At 49.2% G+C, this 23,079-nt stretch overlaps 1 protein-coding gene across 1 annotated transcript in view; it reads right to left on the reverse strand.

Annotated features, from left to right (window-relative positions):
• Window positions 1–18,689, reverse strand: part of LOC142078246 (uncharacterized) — a 106,512-nt gene extending 87,823 nt beyond the window's left edge. The window contains exons 1-15 of the mRNA XM_075140705.1: window positions 18,606–18,689; window positions 18,104–18,200; window positions 14,458–14,638; window positions 13,848–14,007; window positions 12,234–12,327; window positions 10,973–11,146; window positions 9,155–9,315; window positions 7,880–8,009; window positions 6,341–6,457; window positions 5,618–5,773; window positions 4,979–5,095; window positions 2,669–2,815; window positions 2,341–2,460; window positions 1,540–1,698; window positions 230–358 (exon numbers count right to left, since the gene is read on the reverse strand). Coding sequence (XP_074996806.1) covers window positions 230–358; window positions 1,540–1,698; window positions 2,341–2,460; window positions 2,669–2,815; window positions 4,979–5,095; window positions 5,618–5,773; window positions 6,341–6,457; window positions 7,880–8,009; window positions 9,155–9,315; window positions 10,973–11,146; window positions 12,234–12,327; window positions 13,848–14,007; window positions 14,458–14,638; window positions 18,104–18,200; window positions 18,606–18,689 — 2,026 coding nt within the window. The remainder of the gene's footprint in view (window positions 1–229; window positions 359–1,539; window positions 1,699–2,340; window positions 2,461–2,668; window positions 2,816–4,978; window positions 5,096–5,617; window positions 5,774–6,340; window positions 6,458–7,879; window positions 8,010–9,154; window positions 9,316–10,972; window positions 11,147–12,233; window positions 12,328–13,847; window positions 14,008–14,457; window positions 14,639–18,103; window positions 18,201–18,605) is intronic.
• Window positions 18,690–23,079: the final 4,390 nt, after the last annotated feature.

Genomic DNA, 23,079 nt, shown 5'->3' on the forward strand with positions numbered 1-23,079 from the left:
TGCTGTACTACTGTTTCAGAGCTTTGGGGACTATCTTCATAAACAGAAGTTCAGGAATACGAACAGGGAAGGAGCCATCACCAATGGATGCAGGCCGAGGACCACGTTTCTCAATAGGGAGATCTCTTTCCTACCCCAGGCAGTAGATCAGAAGTTTGGAAAGGTGGCTCCCATGGCCATGGCATGGGTCTGTGCCAGGAACAAGTATGGGCACCCTTTCTCTCCTCACCTTTGCCTGCTCCTACAGGGCTCCAGGTGACTTTGAATTTGGTGGCAGCTGCTGTGGCACTCCATGCCAGAGACAGGCTTGTGCTGGTGTAGGATATCACCTTGAAATTGGAGACGTAGCCAAGAGGCGCTGCAAGGTGAAGACAGCATTACACAACTGTCCAACAGGGCTCCTCGTTGTCAGCATAATGAGGCCAAAATTATGTAAAAGAGTTAAAAGCAGTATCTCTGCTTATCCTCAGATCATCCTCACCTTGTGAGACACTGGTTTGCACTGCTTGAGGTCTGGACCATGTGTACATCCTACCTCCCTGAGCACCAAGGAGTGTACTCTATGCTAGATCCAGGTGGGAGCATCTCTGCCAGCCCAGGACAGGCAGTACAGGGATCCAGGGAGTTGCGAAATCCAGATCCCAGTGCTCCCATACTGCCTGCAGGGTGAAACATCCACCCAGAGCTCCCATGGGTGCTGAACATCAGTGTTTGTCTGTGCCCACTCTTCACAAGGGTCAGACCATTATCTCCATACTGTATTCCAGTCACCTTCTGCCACTTTTAAACCTCTCCGAGGATACATCTGGTACTGTACAAATCTCACCTCTGCTTTCTGATGACCACACTCAGCATTGCTGCCTTCCACCCCGCCAAGATGCAGCAACCTTGAAGTCTGCCATGGGAGGACAAGCTCTGGCCATCAACTAGACCATCGTCTTTCCCCATTTTACATGAAGAATTTGCATCTGCTGCCTCTTGTCCAGGCAACCTGATCTTCCAGCACAGCCCTTTGGAGTCCCCCCTTCTTTGAGGCAGGGGACAGTCCTTGTCACCAGGCAGAAAGGACCACATTAGGATGTTCCTCTCCCTTTATCTCCCTATGGCTCCCTACAGCAGAATTTACCCAGGTCTCATCTCTTTTCCAGTGAACTCTTTGACAATGTTGAAGACTTTGGCCATTGGTCTGGATTTTGAGATGGCCGGACGCTCAGTGTGCGCAGATTGGGCAGTTCATATCTGAAGCTCTGCCCAAGCCCATGGCACATGAAGAGATCCACTGCAGAGCACATTGGCTCCAGTTTGCATCTGAAGACTCCCAGGCAGAAAACCCAGAGCTTTTGGGATTCACGGTCTCAGCTACCAGGCACAGCAGGTCATCAGGGCCAAGGACCACCACCACGGTGCCCCTGACATGAGGTGATGGGAAAGGGGTGCAGGAGGCATGGTGTAAGGGCTTTGTAGGGATACACAAGGTTGAACCAACCACCCAAGGGTTGTGTGCTGTGGTAGCTACTTGAACGTCCTGCCTGTACTCACATGTCCTGGCTGAGGTTGTGATCCCTGGTCCCTCCACCGAGCCAAAGAGCACATAGAGGGAAATCACATACTCCGTGTCATGGGCCAGGTTGCGGAGCTGGTAGGCTGTGAGCGACTTGTTGAGGGCCAGCTGGCGAGGACGGTCTTTGCCAAAGAACTCTTTGGGAGAGAGAAAATAAAATAGAAGAGGATAAAGACCGAAGAGACTGGGAAGCAGCTCTGTTGCATACTGGGAAAGACACCATGTGTTCCCCGGCAGTCCCTCTCCAACCTGGCTGAACCTCTGCTGTAGGACACCCATATGTACACTGGGGCAAGAGGGAGTCTTCCTATGGTTATTTATTTGGGAATTCGAATGACTAAAGGATCCAAACCAGCTGAGAGGAACTGAAGGAACCAAACCACCTCTCACATCCAGGGCTTGCAGTAATGTGGTACAGTCCGGGGTGGCTCCAACGTGTGCTCTGCCCCTCCCCAGCATCTCCAGGGAGTTCCAAAGCCTCTGTGCTGGATGACCAGGCAAGGTGGTGTAGGACTCTTGCACCCACTGGCATATGAGTTGGGCTGGGATTAGGCTGAACATAGTTGCTGCAGGGACCCTGCCTGCTGGTATTGTGGGTCGGGTCCAGGAATAATTTCTGGTTTCAGTTCATGCCCTGAAGTTGTGGAAGAGGCTGCTCAGACCAGTTAATGAGCTGGACCTGCCCCTATGCCCACCATCCCTGAGGTTCCCAGAGCCTTATGTCCCATTCTACAGAAGGAGGTGGAGGTGATGCAGGCTGGAGGAGAGTTGGACCTTACCTGGTGTAGGACCCCAGGCCACTCGGTACCCGGTGGCCCCAGCAACCGAGTCCCAGGAGACCAGAGCACTGTTGATGGATATCTCACTCACTTTCAGCATCTGGACGGTGCTCGATGCCACTGCAAGACAGCAAAGTTGACCAATTGCATCAAGGTCTCAACAGCTTCTAAGTGGCCCCCGAAAGCTGTGATGAACCAGACCGCTTTCTGCACCAGAAGACAGACAGAGTGCTGACTACAAATGACACCAGCTCTGTACTGCCAGCATAGCCTCACCCCCATCTGTGTCTGCTTGGGCTGGCTCCCACCCCTGCTGCAGGGCACTCACCCGTTGTTGCTTTTCCGCTCACCACTGGCCCCTCAACATCCCCAAAGATGGGGTTGATGGTGATGGTGTACTCTGTGCCAGGCTGCAGCCCCTGGATCATGTAATAGTTGTAGGTGTTGCTGAGGTTCACGTCTTGGATGCTGCCCTCTGCAAAGAGAAATGATGTCTGGGCTTCCATGGGTCAGATCAAGGAGGACCACCCTCCTTGGGTCTCCTTGTCTGGGAGGGCGGTGGGCAATCACGTAAACAACCACTTGAGAACTACACAGTTGCGTGAGATTGAACGGCATTTCATCCTCCTGGCTTGCACATGTGCTGCCAAGGTCCTCAAGCCAAAGACGGTAGGGATACGGCTTAGCGCAACAAGCACAAATCTTGGTTGAGGAGCTAATGTATATGCAGGTAGAAATAACCCACAGCTGCTCGGGCTGACCTCAGCGATCACCAACAGATCAAGGCAGCTCAGGGTTTTGCAGGCCAAAGAAAATAAATCAGGTAGCAACGCACAAATGGCCACGCATAGGCCTGCGAGCAGTCCCGTAAGAGGGTCCACACTCTGCCCAGCCCTGGTGCTGGAGTCATCCTGCCTTTCCTGCAGGACACTGGAGCCAACTGATGCCACAAAAGACATTTTCTCATTTCTGTGTCCTTGTTGTGGACTAGAAACGGCTCAGCTAAACCTCTCAGCATCGCTCTAGAGGGAGGCAAGGCAGGAGAAGAGTTAAAACTTAATGTTCGGGGATCGCACCCCGTTTTCAGAGGGGCAGAGAGGTGCAGGCAGCAGCAGGTTGGGGTTTGGAAGGAGGGGAGGCTGCCATTTGCAGTTTGGTCACTGGAGGGTGCCATCTCCCCATCTTCTGCTCCACCAGCACCCTAAGCCCCCTCCCCCCTCTCCCACCCCACGCCATAGACCTTCTCTCCACGTCAGCCGCTCATTTATGTTTATCTATTCTCTGTCTTAGAAGTCAGGGAAGAAAAACCAAACCCTTCCAGCGCCTGTGACAGCTGCACGGGGATGGGCAGAAGGTGTCTCAATCCCAACGCCACCGCACCCGTAACGCATGGCCCTGGGATGGGATGGAGTGTGGGAGGAGGACCCCGCAGGGCCCAGCGGTGAGGGTGGGCTGCCCCTTGGGATTTTTGCCACCCTCGGATTTGGGGTGAATCAGTATCAGGTGAATGAGCTGCTCGGAAAGAGCAAACCTGGAGTGGAGGTGATGTGCCCTTGCTGCTTCATCTGAGGATGTCCCTCACTGTCCCCTCAAGAAGGGGTGTCCCCACTCCAAAGATGTGGCAGGCTGAGGACCTGTATGCTCCATTTCTAGCTAGGGTATCGAGCAAGGACTGGGTAAACAGCTGATTTTTGGGGTGTGCCGTGATTTTTTCTGGAGAACCATTGATTACAAAGCAATAAAACCAGTTTTATATCTTCCCTGTAAAGAATTTTCCCTTCTGATGACCTTCAGAGCTGTTCTCCGACTAACCCCCCTCCCCTGGTGGGAGATGTCTCCTTATTTCATAACCAGGGGAACTGAGCCAGAGGAGAGTGTGCTGCTTATTCAAAGCCTGTGATGGAACCCAGGTGTCCTGACATCCCATCTCTTCTTTGAACCGCAGCAACATCCATCTCCCAAGGCCAAAATATGCCATCAAACCTGAATTTCTGCTCCCCCACACCAGCAATGAAAACATGTTTGGGTTCCAGGCAGGGGAGAAGCTCCAGCTGCAAATGCAGATCTGTCTTCTAACACCAAAGTTTGTCTGAGAATGAGGATGCGTTATGGGATGCTGGGGGACGAAGCCAGGACTTAGCACTGCAGAGAGAAAAGCAATAAGCCCAGGCGCTTCCAGGCTGTAATGTGGTACCTGTCACCCCTAAAAGGGGGTAACCCCAGAGGCTCTGGGGCTGTGGGATGTACAGCTCTGCCTGGAGTACTTTACCAGCTTCTCTCCAGCTATTAATCCTTTCCAGAGATACTCAGGTCCAGTAAATCCGGCACTAATCCCATGTTAACAAGGCTGGATACCCATTAGCCTGCTTTATGCAGAGCCAGAGCAGGTATTTTTGCATCCATGGTGGAGTTCACCACCAACACCCACGGTATGGCTCTCTGTTGCAAGCTGCTGACTTATCCCCATGTGCAGAAAACTCCACCATTCACAGACCCAAAAAACCTGTTTTCCTCCAGCTTCTTGTTGTATGCCTGGACACAGAAGGTGTCAGTGCACCCAGTGCCTTGGGGACCTCACAGCTCCTATCTCTCCATGTCCTTGCTCACTGATGCATGCACCCCATTCCTGAGTCTCTACCTGTTGATGTCCAGGTGAGTCTGTACCCCGTTGCTCCCCGGACAGGGCTCCACCTTGCCTGGACCGTGTTGGTGGTCTCGTTCTGCAGCAAGATGCTTTTCACAGGCAGAAGCTTCACTGGAAGGAGGACAGGGAACAAACCTTTTAGAGCACCTACTTGCCAGTGGAGGACTTTGCTGGTTGCCCTCCCTGCATCGCTGTTTCTCCTGCCCGTCTGCCAGCAGGGCAAGGATTTACAAGGGCTCCCACCCTCCCTGAAAAGCTAAAGACATCTCATAAAAGCCGTGGTGAAAACAACCAAATCTGTGACGATTGCTTTCCAGGACCAATGCCTCTAAAGCACAACCTCGCTTGCTTTATGCAGTGTGGGTGCAAAACAGGAGGGCAAGCGAGACTCTGGCAGATCTCCCACCCTTCCTCCCAAGCAGCGTGATGGTGTTTGAGGGAGTCCATGTCCATGCATGTGATGGTGGATGAGCAGGGCTCAAGGTTGGAGTTAGGAGGGACCTGTTGAACATTGCCCCTTTGATGCACATGTAGCTGCAGCACCCACCACTTAGGAGGTGCTGATCAACAGCAAAGGGTGTGAACACAATGCCCAGGGCAAGAAGGGACCAGCCACAGAGTCAAACCTCTTACATGTTCTTCCCACAGCAGCCACAGGTTGGCTCGGCCCCTGGGGGTATAGTGCATAGATGCTGATGCTGTATTCTCTATCCTCCTGCAAGTTATCCAGCACGTGGGAAGAGACGTCACCCCGCAGAACCTGCTCATAGGTCATTCCTGGTCTGTTGGCTGCAAAATCAAGGAGAAGAGTAATGGTGAAGCCTCCCCAGTGCCTGAGGTCTACAACCCATGGCGATGTCTTCACAACATGGTGAGGAGCATGCATAGGAGCTGGTTCAAGTGCATGGTTGAAGTCCCCAAACCCCAGTGATGTTGCTGAGGGTTACATCTCTAGCTAAGGCTTGACATATCCACTCTGTCCCCAGCCCTCCAGATCACATAGAGGTGAGTGTGAGCCGTACTGAAGGCTTAAGCTCACCCCACATCCACACCAAAGCAAGCACTTGAGCATGGAAAACATCCAGGGCAGGTCTGGATGTGACAGTGCAAATGGGTACAAGGCATCCACAGCATCATCCCCATCTTGTCCTTCAAAAGCAAGTCCTTCAAAGGACTCTCCTCCTCCATCCTGAAGGAACCACACTATCTGGAAGAGGCTAACCTGGCCTCCTTGCCGAGTAATGCCAGGAGCTCTCTGGTGCATTGTTCCTTGGACAAAATGGCACCTTTCTTGTCCTTGGGTTACTGCTCCTTTTAAAGCAAACTCCAAGAAAAATTAATAAAGTCTGAACTCACCTCTGGGGATGTAGATCTTGTAGCCCTCCAGCTTGCCCAGTGGAGGTGTCCAAGCCACCTTCAAGCTAAAAAGTCCTTCTTCTATCACACGGAAATTAGTTACTGGAGGCACAGGTGCTTTGGAGTACAAAAATATTGCAGAAATTGATGTGACAGTGCTGTAATAAAGTGCTATGACAAAGACCCTTGGAAAATCTTTTGTCTTCAAGGACAAAGAGACACAAAGGTGAGCAGCGCCAATTCTCCCTATTCTCTCAGCTGAATCCTCAAAAGCAACCACCCCCCCTCTACCAAACCCTTGTCTGCTTGAAAAAGTGAGCTAAAAACCCCCAAGGCAGAGTGCTTGTGGTCTTCCTCTTTGAATGGTGTTGGTAACTGTGAAATATCTACCCACAAGGCATTTCCTCCTGAGCAGAGAAAACTCTGCAGGGGTTTCACGCAGACTGAGCAAGGACACATGAATCAAATGCTCCTTGCGCCTATGGATGCAAGTCTTACAAAGAGAAGCCCATTTTGATCCAGCCAGCCATGGCAGACAGATTTATAGCTTCTGCCGCTGGCTTCATGTTGGGTATAATAAGAGAAGAGATCAAATGACTTTATTTCTACCCATAAAGACATTCCATCTTATTCCTGGCAAGTACATATGAGTCAACCTCATTGAGGCGCTTTATTTATTCACCCTGTCGGAGATCTTCCCTCAAGAAGACAAACAATTTAAGACGTTGCAGGGGGTGGGGGAAGAAATAAAAGACAAGGAAGAAAGGAATAATTCTTTTCAAAACCCCTTGAGCAAAGCAGATTTGGCACTTCATGCAAAACAGGGAGGAAAGCAGAATTAGTGCACCCCTTAAACTCTTGAAACCCCTTAAAGTAGTGCAGAGACTTCTGGGACAAAACCTGCTCCATCCATCACACCTGACCCAGTGTCTTGCACTCCAGGGTGAACTTGCTCCTTTGTTTCCAAGAACCTTGTCATTACAGCCAGCCATGTGACAGCCACGGAATTAGGCATGGCAGATTGCAGTCCACAGGAAGCCTAGATCATTTCATGGGACCAGAGATCGCAGCTTGGGGCATTTCCTAAAGGCCATAATCATACCACCTTGGTGTTCACCTTGAGTGAAATGAAGCCCTAAGTGCATGCATAGTGCCAACCCAAACCTTTTGGACCACCCACTTCCGAAACAAGGTGTTTAGAATATACAGCTCTCCATAAAACTCCATTCTCAACCCATGGTCTCCATAAGCTTTCTCAATCCAGGTACATGAGTGTTAAATCCCGCTGGTTATTAAATCAGATGATGTGAGCTATCCAGCAGGCTGCACCCTCTGCTTTCAAGTGGGTTAAACAGACGGGTTACTCTGCACCCACTCACAACCTTGCACCCCACACCATGGACATTTGCACAGATGTTCCTCCTAGACAGTCCTACCTCTCCATCCCTCGCTCCTCACATGTATGGTTTTCTGGTGGGTTTTTTTCTGTGGCCACAAAGACAAGGAACACACAAAGATGACTGCAGAAGAAACACTCACTTGTTTTTCCCTTGACAGCTGCGGACTCCCCAAGGGCATCTGCATAGATGGCCCTCACGGTGAAGACGTACTTGGTGTTGGGTTTCAGATCAGTCACCAGCACGGTACTTTTGTCACCATCCACCACAATCTGTCACATAGGGGGACAAAGGCCATCATTACACCTCCATGACAGTAGAAGACCCCCATGTTTGCAACAGGTTAGGAGCACAAGGCTTCACATCTGATGCAAGGTGACTTCCATGAGCAGAAGCCTCTTAAAACGCACGATCCTCAAATGATATCTGGGTTCACACTGGACATAGCACCGATACAGGACAGTGCCAAGGGTGGTTTCATGAGTTAGCCCAGAAGAAACTCCATGGAAACAAGAGTGGGCATAAGGGTGAGGGTGGTCCCCAATCCCCTTTAAAAAAATGGAGGAAAAGCAACCATCTTTGGCAAAGAAAGTTTCTTTTAAGCTCATAGAGGGAGATTTCAATGTAACCTGAGGGCAAGAGAGGTGGAGACAACTTCTGTGTTTTCACTAGGTTCTTATGAGATTCTGAAGCAGCCAAGGATGATAATTCTTGTTAAATACAATCTTAATAATTAATACAATTAATAATCTTAACCTTAATAATTTATGCTTTCATAGCTTTGTTCTATTATTAGAAATCAAACCTTTAGGCATCATCTTCTATCCTTCAATCTTGCTCTCAAACTTTGGGCAGTGACTAAGCTGAACCGGAGCGAGCTGGCACATGTGGCTGCATCCCTCACACAAGGACATGGCAAATCCAAACCCAAAACACTCAGAGATCTTACCAAGATGAACAATCTTGGCAGCAAGAGGAACAGGGGATGTTGCTAGGGAAGCTGGATGGGCTTATTTGAGAGTTCACAGAGGTATCACACCTTATCCTAGAGGTAAGGAGAGAAGGAGTGCTTCCCATTGACCTGTTCTTATCAATCCCAATGGAGTTTGTGCCAGTTCGTGCCACATCCTTCTTCCACCCTCCCTTCCCCCCGTCACTCCCAGGAACTCCATCTCACCACAACAGCAATACCAAAATTAGCATGAGCAATCAACACGCCTGCAAATCTGATGGTCTATCTATAGAGCTTCACTTCCAGCAAGCAGCTTCAGGAATTTAAGCCAATGCACTGGGCTGTGACCAGGATGGCTGAGGGACATGGTGCCACCTCCTAACCAGGCTGTGCCATCAGCAGAGGACTAAGCCCTAACACCGGGACCTGCAACTGGTGCTCTGCAAAATGGCAATGCAACTCTACCTGCCGCTGGTCCTCTGAAACCGGCTGCCCTGAAGGCAGCAAGGGATGCAGATGGAGACGGTACCCCGTCACCCTCCCCGTAGCTGGCATCCACGTGAGTCGCAGCGAGCTGTGGCTGTGCTCACTGACATACAAATCCCGGGGGCCGATGATCTTCTCAGCTGCAAAAAGAGAAAGGAAAGGCCTTTGGTTTGGACCGTGATGGCATCAGTGGTGGACATGTGCAAGCTGTTCATTGATGGAGTCAACGTATTGAATGCGGAGAAAGCCTTGGGTATAGATGGCACGCACTTAGACTGAGAGCGCAGGAGCAGCTGGGAGCTGTTTTCAGGCCAGAGCCAGGCAAACAGATTTTCTTTTGGCAAATTGCTTGACAACACAAGAAGGGAAAACAAAACTGGTTCTGGCTACATCTCCCCTGTGAACACCTGCTTAATGCATAGGGCATCAGCTCCTTCCTGCCCTTCTCCTTACTGCCACCAGAGAAGAGTCTGCCAGAAAGCTTGAACTCTCCATGAAATGTCACAGGAACCCTGAAGTGCTACAGAACCACAGAGAAAGCAAAAAAAGACCCTTTAAAGATTCAGATGAAGTTCTCCCAAGCTCTGCTGCAAGCTTTTAACTCACTTTCTCATGAGTTTGTATGCCAAGAGGGGGGCAGGAATTCATTGCCATCACCTCTGGATTCACTGCAACATCAGTATCTCTTTGCAGAGAGATCTAGATCTCTTTGGAGATCTCTTTGGCTGCTCTTTGCATCTTCTGCAAGGAATGAAGTTCTTCTGAGACCCTGAGCTGTGCTGCCGGAGTTCACCATGAGAGGCGCATGATGAAAGCTCCCAAGGAGCAGAAATACTTCCCCAGCCCATTGCTGCTCCTTTTGTTTGAACTGTCAGCAAGAATTTCAGGATTGACAGCCGGATTGACAGCCGGCTGAACATGAGCCGGCAGTGTGCCCAGGTGGCCAAGAAGGCATCCTGGCCTGTATCAGAAATAGTGTGGCCAGCAGGAGCAGGGAGGTGATCGTGCCCCTGTGCTCGGCACTGGTGAGGCCGCACCTCGAATCCTGGGTTCAGTTTTGGGCCCCTCACTACAAGAAGGACATGGAGGTGCTGGAGCGTGTCCAGAGAAGGGCAACGAAGCTGGTGAAGGGCCTGGAGCACAAGTCTGATGGGGAGCGGCTGAGGGAACTGGGACTGTTTAGTCTGGAGAAGAGGAGGCTGAGGGGAGACCTCATCGCGCTCTACAACTACCTGAAAGGAGGTTGTAGCGAGGTGGGCGTTGGTTTCTTCTCCCAAGTAACAGCGATAGGACGAGAGGAAATGGCCTCAAGTTGCGCCAAGGGAGGTTTAGATTGGACATTAGGAGAAATTTCTTTACTGAAAGCATGGTCAAGTCTTGGAACAGGCTGCCCAGGGAAGTGGTTGAGTCCCCAACCCTGGAGGGATTTAAAAGACGTGTAGATGAGGCGCTTAGGGACATGGTTTATGGGCACGGTGGTGTTGGGTTGACGGTTGGACTCGATGATCTTAGAGGTCTTTTCCAACCTTAATGATCCTGTGATTCTATGATCCGGTATCACCAGACAAACCACGGAGATCCACAAACAAGCAAAATACACAGGACCACTGTCCCCAAGCAATAGATGCTCCATGAGCTGGTTGCTCCTCTAGAGTCATCCAACTCCTAAAGCTCCCTTGTGATGAACAAAGGGGATGTGGGAGGTCCATCTCCATGGTGTGGCTGGCACGTCCAGGGACTGGGAAGGGGCTGGTTCGAGCAGGTGGAAAGCAGGTTAAAGGGAGAGTCCTGACGCACCTTGCACAGTCTGCTTGATGGGCCGTGGTGGCTCTGAGGCAGTGAAACAGAGCCTTCGAGAGAGTTTGGGGGCCACGTTGTGGAGCAGGTGGAAATCTTCAACATAAAGCACATGCTCTGCAGTGGGCTCTGAAGCTATTTTGTTCAGTTCATTCTTGTCAGCATCCTTAATTCCTAGATGAAGAAAAGAAGAGGAAAGGACGACATCAAACACCATCCGTGGGGCAGACCAGACATTGGCAAGGGCTGTCAAGAGCAAGTGGGAGCAATGTGGTGGCCTTTGAGTTTCACACCAGCTTTGGAGTCATGCTGCCCATGGCAAAGGATGAAACAAAGAATGGAGTCTCAAGCTGGATGGGCAGTGGTGAAGCAGATGAAGCCTCTTCCATCAGGGAAAAGAGGTCAAGGTTTTCTCCAGAGACATGTTAGAGATTGCCCCAGGGTATTCGGCTGCTAATGGGCCGAGAGGTGGAAAGCTCTCTTGGGGTGGAGAGCGAAAAGGAGCAGGGCAGGATTTGGCGTCACCCTTCCCATTGGATACAGAGACATTTCTGCCCTTCTGATGGATGAGCAGAGAATGGGACTTTGGGAGGCTGTGTGAAAATTGCAGGGTTTTCCTGTGGTTGAATTAAAAAAAGGGGGGGGGAAATCCCAACAAACCCACCCTCCTCTAATTTTCACTTCACATTAGTCCAAATCGACCTGGTTGCTCTCTATAATGAAACACCACCACCATCCTCCTCTTATCTCCTGAAATGTTGGGCGAAGGGAAGGATTTGACTTGTAATAAATGGCTGTATTTAGCTCTTGGGGGTGGGGGGGGCGCTGACATTTTTTCTTGCCCATGGACATTCTGATGGAGATTTTTAACATAGCTAAAGTTGGTCTCTGAACCCCATTAAGAGAAACCTTCAAAAGGAAAACCATTTCATTTTTGAAAATGTCACATCAAAACATTTTGACTTTTATGGAACTATTTATTGAACTCCTCCTGAATTCGCAAGTAGTTTTGACAGATGCAAACCCGCAGATTTCCACTGAATAAATCAGCTATCGACAACAACAAAAAATACCCAAGCACAGCACAGATGTGTTTTCCCTGTACTTGCAGTAGCTGCTAGTGGTTGAGCCTGGGGATGGGTGCAGTTTTTAGGGGGGAGGGTGTCGTGCATCAGGAATCTTCCCCAGTACGTAGACTGTATTGGTGCACACACAGGATTTGGTGGCAATGCTCCATGTGACTTAGCGTGTCCATACGTACCTACAGCAAACACCGTCACCCCCCCATCCTGCAGGACCCGAGCTTCGTCTTCAACTGAGTCAATGGATTTCCCATCCGTGATCAAAACAACTACCTGCAAGAATTGGCGTAAGAGCCAGAGAATAAAAGAGCACAACATGAGGAGGTCACAGAGACAGTTGCAGGATTTTCACACCGACAAGCCAGACCTTGGATGATGTCCCTCTCTCTAAAGCGATGGGCACTTGAAAATAAATCCTTCGATAACCCACACCTCTGGAGTAACTCACATGGAATCAGGTTTCATGAGCATGAGCTGGGAAGGAGCAGAGCATAAATGCTGCTGCTCATGACAGCATCTTCTCTGCACGTCTCCTCCTGCTTGGCTGTGTCTCACCTCTGCTTGGGGTGAGACTCTGGCTCCAGAAGGAGATTAATGCACAGAGGGAGGATTCACATCTATAAGTCCATAAGAGCAGCTCTTAAAGGAGCACTCGACTGCACCCTGGATAAGACACTTGGCCAATGGCACCTGGGTGGTGCTATCAGGTGGTAAGCTGACTCAGCAACCCCAGACCTTTCAAGCTTTTTGGGCAGACACCACAAAGCAGTGTCAGGTCATGTAGCAGGAGATATGGCTGCCACATAGGATGCTATACTGAAGACACACCCTGCTGCAACACCTTTAAGCAGGTGGTTGAGGTGGGTAACACATCCCACCTGTAGCACCATGTTCTCCCTCCTGTTTTGTAACTCAAAACAGGTCTCATTGACCACACTGATCACACCACACTGATCGCATGGATCACACAGACCACGTTTGGCATGCAGGATCTCAGAGCAAAGGAGAAGGTGCAGCACCAAGCAGCAAATGTGGGAGGCCCATGGGAGGCGAAAGCTGGCCGTGGTAGTTTCAGGCTCGATTCATGGGGTGTATCCACTCCCCATGCGGCTGCCCCCTTCTTGATTTCAAGACCATCTACCATTGGAGCAGAGCAGAGTGAACTGTTTCATGCTGCCTGCAGAGCAAACCAGAATGCAGCACCTTCTCTTTAGCATCCTCAAAGACTCTTAGAAATTATGAACAAAACAATTGTTTAAAAAATGATCTGAAGAAACCAATGACCCAGAACTGATGCCTGAAAGGTAAAGACGCTGCAACGTGTCTGCTTTTCAAGTGAGATGCTAACTGTATTGCGACTCTCCGTAACCAGAGCGGATGTGCGCAGACTATTAGCAACAGCCACCTGCACCAACACCACAACTTGTCTCCTTGTCTTAGTCATGCCTTGAGCCTGCTCAGTTAGCTTATGCAGTAAGTGCCCCAAGTTTGGGTACTCATCTGGAGGCCTTTAAGACTAGAGTGCTGTGTCCCTCTGCAATCCGTGGGGAAACATGAGCATTTTTAAAAAGTGAGTCACTCCTTTGAAAATCTGGAGGTGCCTGTCTCCTTCTATCACCGATAAAGTGACCTGAAGCTGAACGAGCTCCTAAACGAGGTATCTCAACTGCAAGCCAAAAACCAGATGGGATAGTAAAAACCAACTGGCTCATTCACGCCTTCAGGTAAAGCAGTTAGAGGTCTGATCTCTACCAAGGATTACACCAGGGAAGTCATCACAGAAGGGCGCTTACCTTTGCTGCATCCTCTTGCAACGCGTCCAGGCGAGACACGGCGTGAGCTGCAAACGCCAGAGCTGACCCTATTTTTAAGCTGCCGCCTTTGAGGGAGAGATCCTGAATTGCCACCAGCATTTCTTTGATGGTCACGTAATCCGTGAGTTCAATACTCATCCTGGGAATGAGAAATGGGGGAATACGGGTGAATAAGGAGCAAGAAAACGCTGTTGTTACAGCAAGGATGCATTGCTAATAGTAATGACCAGCAATAATGTTGACATTTAGTTGGTCACATTAGGCTTGTATGTAGGCAAGGAGTCCTATTCGCAGTGGTCAAGTGAGTCCAGGCTATGAGCCCCAGAGCCGTGTTACCATAAAACGCTATCTAAAAATGGATGGCGGGGAATTTCTTGTGGCTGCATTAAATGCCAGCCTCCCTGCCCTGAAAGCGTTCCCCATGGTCGAGCACACCTCTAGACTCTGGTGACACTGCTGGGGGTTGAAGTCTCGCTCTGTCTTGTAATGGTTCAGCAGAGCAGCAAGAGCTCTTTAACCATGGGGACATGGTTGCCCATTTAGAGCTATAGAAACCCGGGTGCTGGTGGTAGAGGATGGACTGACCCACCTTGGTTTCTCCCCGTAGAGTGCCACCGCCAGCCGGATGCCTCCTTTGCCCATCACCACGTTCTCAAAGGAACGCGCCATGCTGCTGATGAAGTCCTTGACCAGACGGGAGCTCTCCCTCCCTGCGCCCTGTGACTGCCCCACGAGGAACAAAATGTCGGCCACCTCCGCGGTCCTGCATGCTGAGGGAGAAGAGGGGCAGGAAGGCTCATCCCACACCATGCAATGAGCCAGCCAGGAGATAAACCCCTCTGAGTCATGTGAACCCCCGAGATATTGCAGCTAAGGAAGACCGACCACGCTTGGGCCTAATGAAGTGGGTAATCATGGGCTTCCCAGAGCAACAGGCTGCTTTGTTCTCTTTAGTTTCCTCCTAATTCCCCATTTTTCTGTTCTCAGCCAGGGGAAGTTTCTCATGTGAAGGACAAACATTGAGACCCAGATCCATCAAGGCATGCAGGTCTGTAGGACATGCTGGAAGCGAGGAGATGCCTGGGGGTTTCATATGCCCAGAGGCAGACATTGGCACCTGAGCCACGCACAACTGAATTTTGGGAAGATGGCAGCTCTGCCACACCACCAACCATCCTGGGCTTCTTACATCAGGGTCTCCAGAGCCAATGTGAGACACCCATGCAGACATGGGGCCACCTGGCCATCCATGCTTTGCCAGCCCTAAAACAACCAAGTCTTTCAGTCCTGCACGGAGAGAGCTCGGGATGCTCCGTGCATTCAGCTCTGCAACGCTCCCCTCTCGCCAAGCTGCCAGCGGCCCCGAGCGTGAAAAGTATCATGTGCAAAGAATGAGCAATTTGAGCGTTTTTTCTGTACAAGCCAGAGGTATCCGATGACAGCTGGCAGGGAAGGGACAGGTGTACAGGGAAATTTGTTTAACGAACATCAAGGCATATTTCCCTTTACAGTGTTCAGTCTCAATTGAATTTAATTTTCTTTAGGCATCCAATAAATATATTTCATGGACAGAAATCTGATGACTTTTAGGGATGCTTAAATTAATGAAGGCTCTACAAGGGAAGTTCAAAATTTGTATTTTCTTTGGTGTTTCTCTCCCTTGCAGATAGATGCTGAGTTATTATTGTAGGGCTGCTAAAAAGCAGACCGTGCTGACCGCTGGAGGAGGGCTTTTTGTGTTGCAGACTTGCTCACCAGGACCGGGCTCAACCTCTTTGCATTTTTTTTTTCATTTTGTCTCACTACCGCTTTGGACTTCACCCAGCCACTGCCTTGACTTTCAACTGCAGGTCTGGAAATCAGCTCGCATCCAACCAGGCTGCAGCAATTGTTCCAGTTTGCTGGGCAGATGTGCTAGGTGGGTTTCTTATGCTTCTGCTGCAATGGAAACCCTGTTTTAGCTTAACCTCTTCAATTTACCTGACTTTTACCCCATTTCTATAAGCAGGCTCCCCAAAGGGCTTGGAAGGATGCAGGTTTTGTGCTCTCCTGCATTGCTGTGCCCCTGATCAATCCCCTTTGGCCACACAGCAAGGCAGAGAATCATTTGCCAGCTGCGGATGGATGGCAGTCCAAGGGTCTTCGTTACCCAAGGCTTTTGGTTTCTTCATCTTTCTTTGTGCCTCCTGGCACCAAGCTCTTCACAACTTAACAGTTCTGTTTACTGCAGAAAAATAATGACTGGCTCTTTTTGGTTTAACTTGTATCCAGCTGGGAATATAAAGCACTTTCCCTTGATAAAAACGGGAGACAATTATTTCAATTTTCCTTCCTAGAGCTCTCTGTTGAGATCTCCCTTCCCTTCTCTATCCTCCTAACTGCTTTTCAGCTGAGATGTCAGGGGTGTCTTGGAGGCAGCTCAGCTGCTAATCACCATAAGCTCTTTCCCCAGCTACCGCTTCTATTTTGGATCTACCCCTTTTCCCTAGCTTGGACCTTGATGTCCCTGTTCCCCCAGAAGGACTTGGAGGGAAGGCAATGCCAGTCCTTGGCTCTGACCTCAGAACTGGTGGAAATTGTTCAACAGGTAACCACAACCTGTAATACCACAAGAAAATCCCAATGAAGGTTCATAAAATGGAGAAGACCATCCACCAGCCCTCCCAAAAATCACCCACCCCTTGGAGCTACTCAAGGCAGTGCAGACAGCTTTTCCTGGGAGACCTGCATTTTTGGCCCTGATCTGGAAAACATACTAAAAGTCAGAGGGACCCTTGCTACCTACCTCTCCACATCCCAAATTCCCAGAAAGCTTCCTCCATCCATGCCTAGCCCCTCAGAGTCTCACTCACCCTGCACAATGCTCTTGCCCTCATTTGCATCCAGGGATAATGATGACAAAGACAACAAGCAAGAGCTCCAAGGGATTAAAAAGGGCAGGACGGTGCCCCTTTCTCTATAAAGGGTTGACCAGAGCCCATTCTGTGAGATGCTGAGCCAAGAGCTCAGCACCTTTCCGGAGGGGCTCAGCTTGGCAATAAAACCCGAGGGCATTTATGCTGCTTGGATCAGGACCTGAAGCTGTCATTGGAAACATGATGTTAAGCATATTTGGATTGGTACCTTCTGGAGAAAATACCAACACAGACAGCTATATTAATCACAGGGGAATATGATTTTATTTGAAATTTTCCATGCACCTCCAAAATTACCACGTTTCATCAATCACAGGTTTGCCAGAGACATCTGTAAATGTTGATTTATTGCACTGTTCCCAGCTTTGAATTAAATAGCATTATAGTCAAGTATATTGGCTTAATTGACAGACAGGAACTTAATCAAGTTAATTTTGTAGCTGATGCCAAAGCTTCCATTAACTCCTTGTTGAATTTACTGGATTTAGTCCAGGTGAGTTTACACCTTCAAAGCCTGGGGGCTTGTTGCTGCAGAGCAATTCGAAGAGGGAAGACTCACTGGCTCATACCCAGCCCCGTGACAGTCCAGGGAGCTCTGGATTAGCTTCGTAGGATGCTCACAAGGAGCCTCCCTCTCCTGCAGGACCCTGAGGCTACAAAGACATGCCATGGATCATGCTGTAACTCCACAAGGCTCTTCTCTGGGGTCCTTTTGTCTCCTGCCTTTTGGTTCTGGCCCCTTCTCCCCAAAAGCCCTTTGTGGGCTTGCACAGGCAACGGGGAGCCAGGGAGGAGTTGAGCCCTTGTGCTGTCTCGACTCTCTAAACAGTAGCAGGAAGCTTCAAGGCTTCCTTGAGGTCTTTTCTCTCATAGCCTCTGTGTGGGGGCTTGTACCAGCTCTTGGAGATCAGAAGAGGAATCAGGAGGGGAGAGGTTTTCCCTTTCTCCCCACCTTCCTCTGGAGCAGCTGAGGTGGGGCAGTATCAGAGGTAGGACAACGAGCAGAGCCCTGATTTCCCCATAAACCCTCATGCTGCAAGTCAGGTCCTGCCTGCCTTTTGGGGCCAGCTGAGATGCTCTGTCAGCCAGATGATCCCAACCTAAAAGGATCCTATGCAGAAGTTAAAGGCATCAGCACTACAGCTCCACCCTGGCAGCATCTGCATGTGTATCCATGACATTAGCTGAAACAGCTCTTGGAAAAGGTGTTTTTCTCCTTGATGTGTCTCAGCATCACCCCCAGCTGCTGCATTCATGGTAGCCCACTTGTCACATACCTTCATGAACGGCCACGGCTCTGTACTGCACCACAGCCACTACCAGGGCAAGGAGCGGGGTATACAACATTTTCCTTTTCCTTGGGAAGAAGCTCCTTCTTGGTTCCTGGAGTCAGCACACAGCCTGAAGAGTCATTCATCTGCAGGAGAAAGAGGCTTTAATGCATGCCATCCAAGTATGATGCTCCCACCTGCCTACAGCGGCAAGGGAAGCTTTTCTCCAGCTACGAAGGCTCATCTTGGCTCAGGCAATTGGCATTAAAGTCCATAAATCCACTAATTCCTCCATCTCTTTGCTGATGCTGGCTACAGGGAAGAGCTCAGGTTTGCTCCCCCAGCATCTTTCCTTAACAGCACCCTTCTTCAGGCATCAACAACCTCAGGCAATTAAGCCTAAATGTGAATATTAGTGGTGTGATGAGAGGGAAGCATCTGCTGTCTCAATTACGCAGGGAGGAAAGATCAGCCCATGAGCCTTGCTAGATGACGACTGCAGACAGCAACCACCCACCTTCAAGTCTTTATTAGCCTGTTTTGTGACTAACCTTCAGGTTCCTAAATCCAGGATTAACTGCCTTGCACTTGCCGCCCTTGGAGATCCAGCCCACCTTGGAGATCCAGCCCACCATCATGGACCAGCCAAAGGAGGCTGAAAGCTCTGGTTACTGCCTACAGACAGTTTAGCAACTCCCCAAACAAATGCTGACAGCTCATTAGGGCTACAGAAGTCTCCCTCTATGAAGTCTTCTCTCTACAAAGCAACAACTGCAGCAGAAGTGGCATCACCAGAAGATGGTTTATTCTTTTTTAAGGGGCAATAAAAAGTTCTTCTCCTTTTCTGAGCCTCACCTGCTTGTCTCAGGCTGAGCAGATTTCACAGGGAGACATGGACTACTTCCAGGGTGGAAAATTACAGAAATGGAGAAAAGATGAGCTCGATGACTTCATCCAGCCTAGCTCTTTGCCAGAGCTGGATTGTTCCTTCCAGTTAAAAACATGCAACCTCAAAATCACATTGCATTATAGATCGGGTCCTTTTTGGAAAACAAGGGATAACCCCACTTAAATGTATCCCCAAACAAGCAAGATGAAAGTCAAGCAGCTGGAGCAGCCTAGCATGCATCTGGACTGCAGGGGTGGCTGTGGTCACCTTGCCCATCACGTAGCTACACCCATCTCTGAGACCCTCAGGACTTTAGTCCCCCTATTGTGCTTTCTGTTTCTTATTTTCCCTCTCTCTTCGCCTCATTGCTGGGTTTACATGGATGTAATCAAGGTCTCTGCTGTGCAGCAGTTAACCTGTGCTGTGTCCTTCCTTCGTAACTCCTGTCAAAACCTCTGTGTCGTGCTGCCATCAGGTGCTGTGGAGATGGCTTCAAAGCAAAAACACCAAAAAAACCCCCAAAACCCCAAACCAAAAAAACCAAAACAAGCAAGTGTAGGCTTTTTAACAACAGGAGTAAACAAGTTTCTAGAAAATCAAGTAATGGAGGAGAAGTGCAGAGCTGAGACTAGGTTTTATCCCCATCTCTTTTGCAAGAGTTGTGTTACAAGCTTTGGCAAGATCGCCCCATCACCCCTCAGATCCCAGCAGCCTTCTTGCAATGCCAACCTGGCAGCATCCCTTTTCCCTTCCCATTTAACCCTCAGCTCCGTAGGGCAGGGTCTGTCCTGGACTATAACAAACCCTTCACGGAGCAGGAAGGCAGCAAAACCTTTGACTGGGTTTCTGAGCTCTGTGTTAATATTATTAAAAACATATGTCCCTCAAGAAATGTTCCTGCAGAGACCCTTATTTCAATGTTTTTCAAAAAGTGCCTCCTTCCATCTTCTCTTCTCCTCTTCCTCCCACCATTCACACCTCTACACTTCCTCCTGCCCAAAATACAATCCAAGTGAAGGATAATTTAGCTTGTAAATGCAACGCACTTTTCTGAGAATTTCCATATCTAAAATAACACCAGAAATGCAATACAGTATGTGCTGAGATAGCTAATGTAGATCCTTCGAGAGCACATGTCCACCACAACAGCTGGCACTGAAGCCTGCCCTAATGGTCTTACTGGTCTGTTTGGGAAAGGCTCCCCAGCTCCTGCAAACGGCACTGTGACCAGCTCACCCAATCCTGCCCCAAAAATACCAGCTGCTACATTGAGACAGAAGAAGATCCTCCAAAATGCTGATTTTCATAAGTGCCTCGTGGATCCCTGGTGCTGTACCCTGGGCAGAGGAACCTGCATGTGTTAGCACGTCCACTGCCACGTGTCACCCCATGGGGTCCTGCCTGGCGTCAAGGTCCTCTAGCACACATACCACCCCTGCAGGCCAACAGTGCTCATGGCCCTCATAGCCTTTAGCACCGTCACTAATCCATCCCATCTAATGAAGAGAAGATAGGCAGCAAATTAACAAGCTCCAAACTCACTGCCTTCAGAGTAGGTTTGTAAGCACCCTCTATCTTCAGACATGAGGCTTGATGTGGGACTCAAGCTAAATCATAGCTCCTGCCTTTTGAAATGTGACATTTTCTATTCTCCCACCTCATCCTCTCCATTCCTGCTCTAAATCAAGGATGAAATTTCCTTACTGCTTGAACCCTTGGGATAGAATAAGCATGGAAAAAAAATCATTCAGAAAAAGCTTAAATGCTAGCAGAAATCTCCACTCCTCTTTATGATTCCAAGGAAATACTGGTTTATTCTAAAAGGAGGGTAAGAAAGTCTCTCTATGACAAGGCATGTGCCAACGTCATCCTACAGCAGGTCTATTCCAGAGCGTCAGCTTCCTTGCACCACTGAGTGCTGACCCATGGGGCAGGGGGACGTACCGCCGTGGTGATGCCTTGAGAGCGATATGGAGCCAGCAAGGACAAAGGACAGAAGAAAAAGCACCTCTGGATCTTCAGCATTTGTGGCCCAAGTTCACACATATGCAGGAAATAAAAAAAGGCCTAAGCAACAAAAAGTAAGTCTAAGTTTCTGCAGTCACGTCAGGCAGCTAAGCCAAAGCACACTATTTGCAGATAAATATTTGACATGTGATTCTTTTTTTGTTTTCCAGCTCTGATATTGTTTAATGCTTCAGCACGGAACAAATGCAGTAAAAAATGCACATTAACATAGCAATAGAAAAATAGTCATATAAGGAATAAATCCTAGACGACTCTGCAGAGGCAAAGAAAAAGCACGGTGAGCCCCAGGCCTCCAGTGAGTAAATGTTAACATCCACAAATGCAAAGCCCCTGCAGATGTAGAAAGGCTCGAGCTGAGAACAGTCACACCTTGAATTCACATTGCAAAGGTGAGGAACAGGATGCAAAAGGGTTTCCTAATCTGGATGCCATAAACCAAAGATATTTCCTAGCAGACATTAATTCATATATGCACGTGTGCATACATGTTGAAAATTTACATGTTAAATTTTTGAACATGTTGAATATTTCTAATTTTTATTACAGGTATTTTTAAAATTTTAGTTAAAGCTATGCTCTGCCTTCTAGCAGTGAGCTGCAGATGCTCACCCGGGGTGAAAACCCACCCAACACCTACCTTGCGTTGCCAGCACGGGTCCTTGATGGATGACTGCAGCACACCCAGATTACAGATGATCCCCAATTCAAGCGCACTATTCTCTGACTTTGAAATGAAAACGAGTCGTTTTCTCTCTTGTTTCTCCCCTTCCTGATTCCTTCCAAAATCTCACTGCATTTAAGAGTTCACCTGGGTATGAAATACCACCCCTAGGTGAGAAAAGGCAGCGTGGCCCATTTATATCAGCGTGAAGAGCTGCTCTGCAGCTTCCAGACACTCTCTCCAACACCTCCCTCCACCCACAGCCCACCAGCGGGCCAAGGTCACACCTGGGTTTGCTCCTTCCAGGTGCTCCATCCTTTAGGATACGATATTTTGGGTAACAAGGCTGATGGAGGACTGCCATTTGCTCTACCATCATTGTCCAACCCAGGGCAGCTCAGGTTCACTTAGGGCCACCAGCTCACTTAGATGCCACCACAATGCTCATTATATACATTACGTATTAGAAAACTTAAATCCAGCAAGTCTTAGCTGATCTTTGCAGACACTGGCTGCCATCAGTCCCTGTCAAAGACCTCCTAAACCGCCACAGAGAGCTTTAGAGAAACCTGGTAGGGGCAGGGAAACAATCCCATAAACTTCAGGGTTTTGCAAGGAATCCCAGCAATTTCCTTGATCTTTTACTGCCCCCCGGTAAATAATTTACAGGGGCAACTTCTCCGGCTTTTACAGTTCCTTGAACAAATTGCCTCCAAACCCCATAAAGTTGATGGACCAGGTTCTCCCTTTACCTCACCTGGATCAGATGACAGAGCTGTGGGAAGCCTGGCAAGATGCAAGAGGGTAAGAGAGGCAAAAAAGCAGGTCTTTCCTACATTCTCGCAGTAGTGCCAGAGGCTGGGCTGTTCCCCTCCATTTATTCTTCCTGTGTATATGTTTGCAATAAACTCTTCTTCCTTTTTTTTTTTTTCCCCAACAATTTTTGGGATAAATAAATAACCCCTGTCAGCAAGGTCTGTCTAAAAGGGATGAGACCCGGTGGATCTGCAGTCTCATCTGGCTGGTGCCTGCCTCTCATTTGCCTGTGGCTCCAGCTGGATCTCACACATCTCCTGCCCCAGGATCACCCATGCCAGATGCTGCTAACTCCATCCACCAAGTAACTATCCCTGTTGCACACAGACACAAACACTACGTTACAGAGCTGCGTCTGGGCATGCATAGCCTTCCCAGGGGATCCGTGCTGATCCACGTCCCAACACCCACCACTGTGCCACAGCACATATCACACAAGCAGACAGACCTTCTGCCTCACGACCCAGCAAAATCTTGACAATTTCAGCCAAATCTGACAGAGGGAAGCAGGTCTCAAATATTTTCATACAAATCTTCTGAAAACAGCCAGCTGGACAGAGGAAAGATATCCTATTCGTAGCTCCTGCTGAAAGACTGCAGGCTGAGCACAACCTTATATTAGCCAGCAGAG

This window comes from Calonectris borealis, chromosome 1 (genome assembly GCF_964195595.1).
Source record: "Calonectris borealis chromosome 1, bCalBor7.hap1.2, whole genome shotgun sequence".
Classification (NCBI taxonomy): domain Eukaryota; kingdom Metazoa; phylum Chordata; class Aves; order Procellariiformes; family Procellariidae; genus Calonectris; species Calonectris borealis.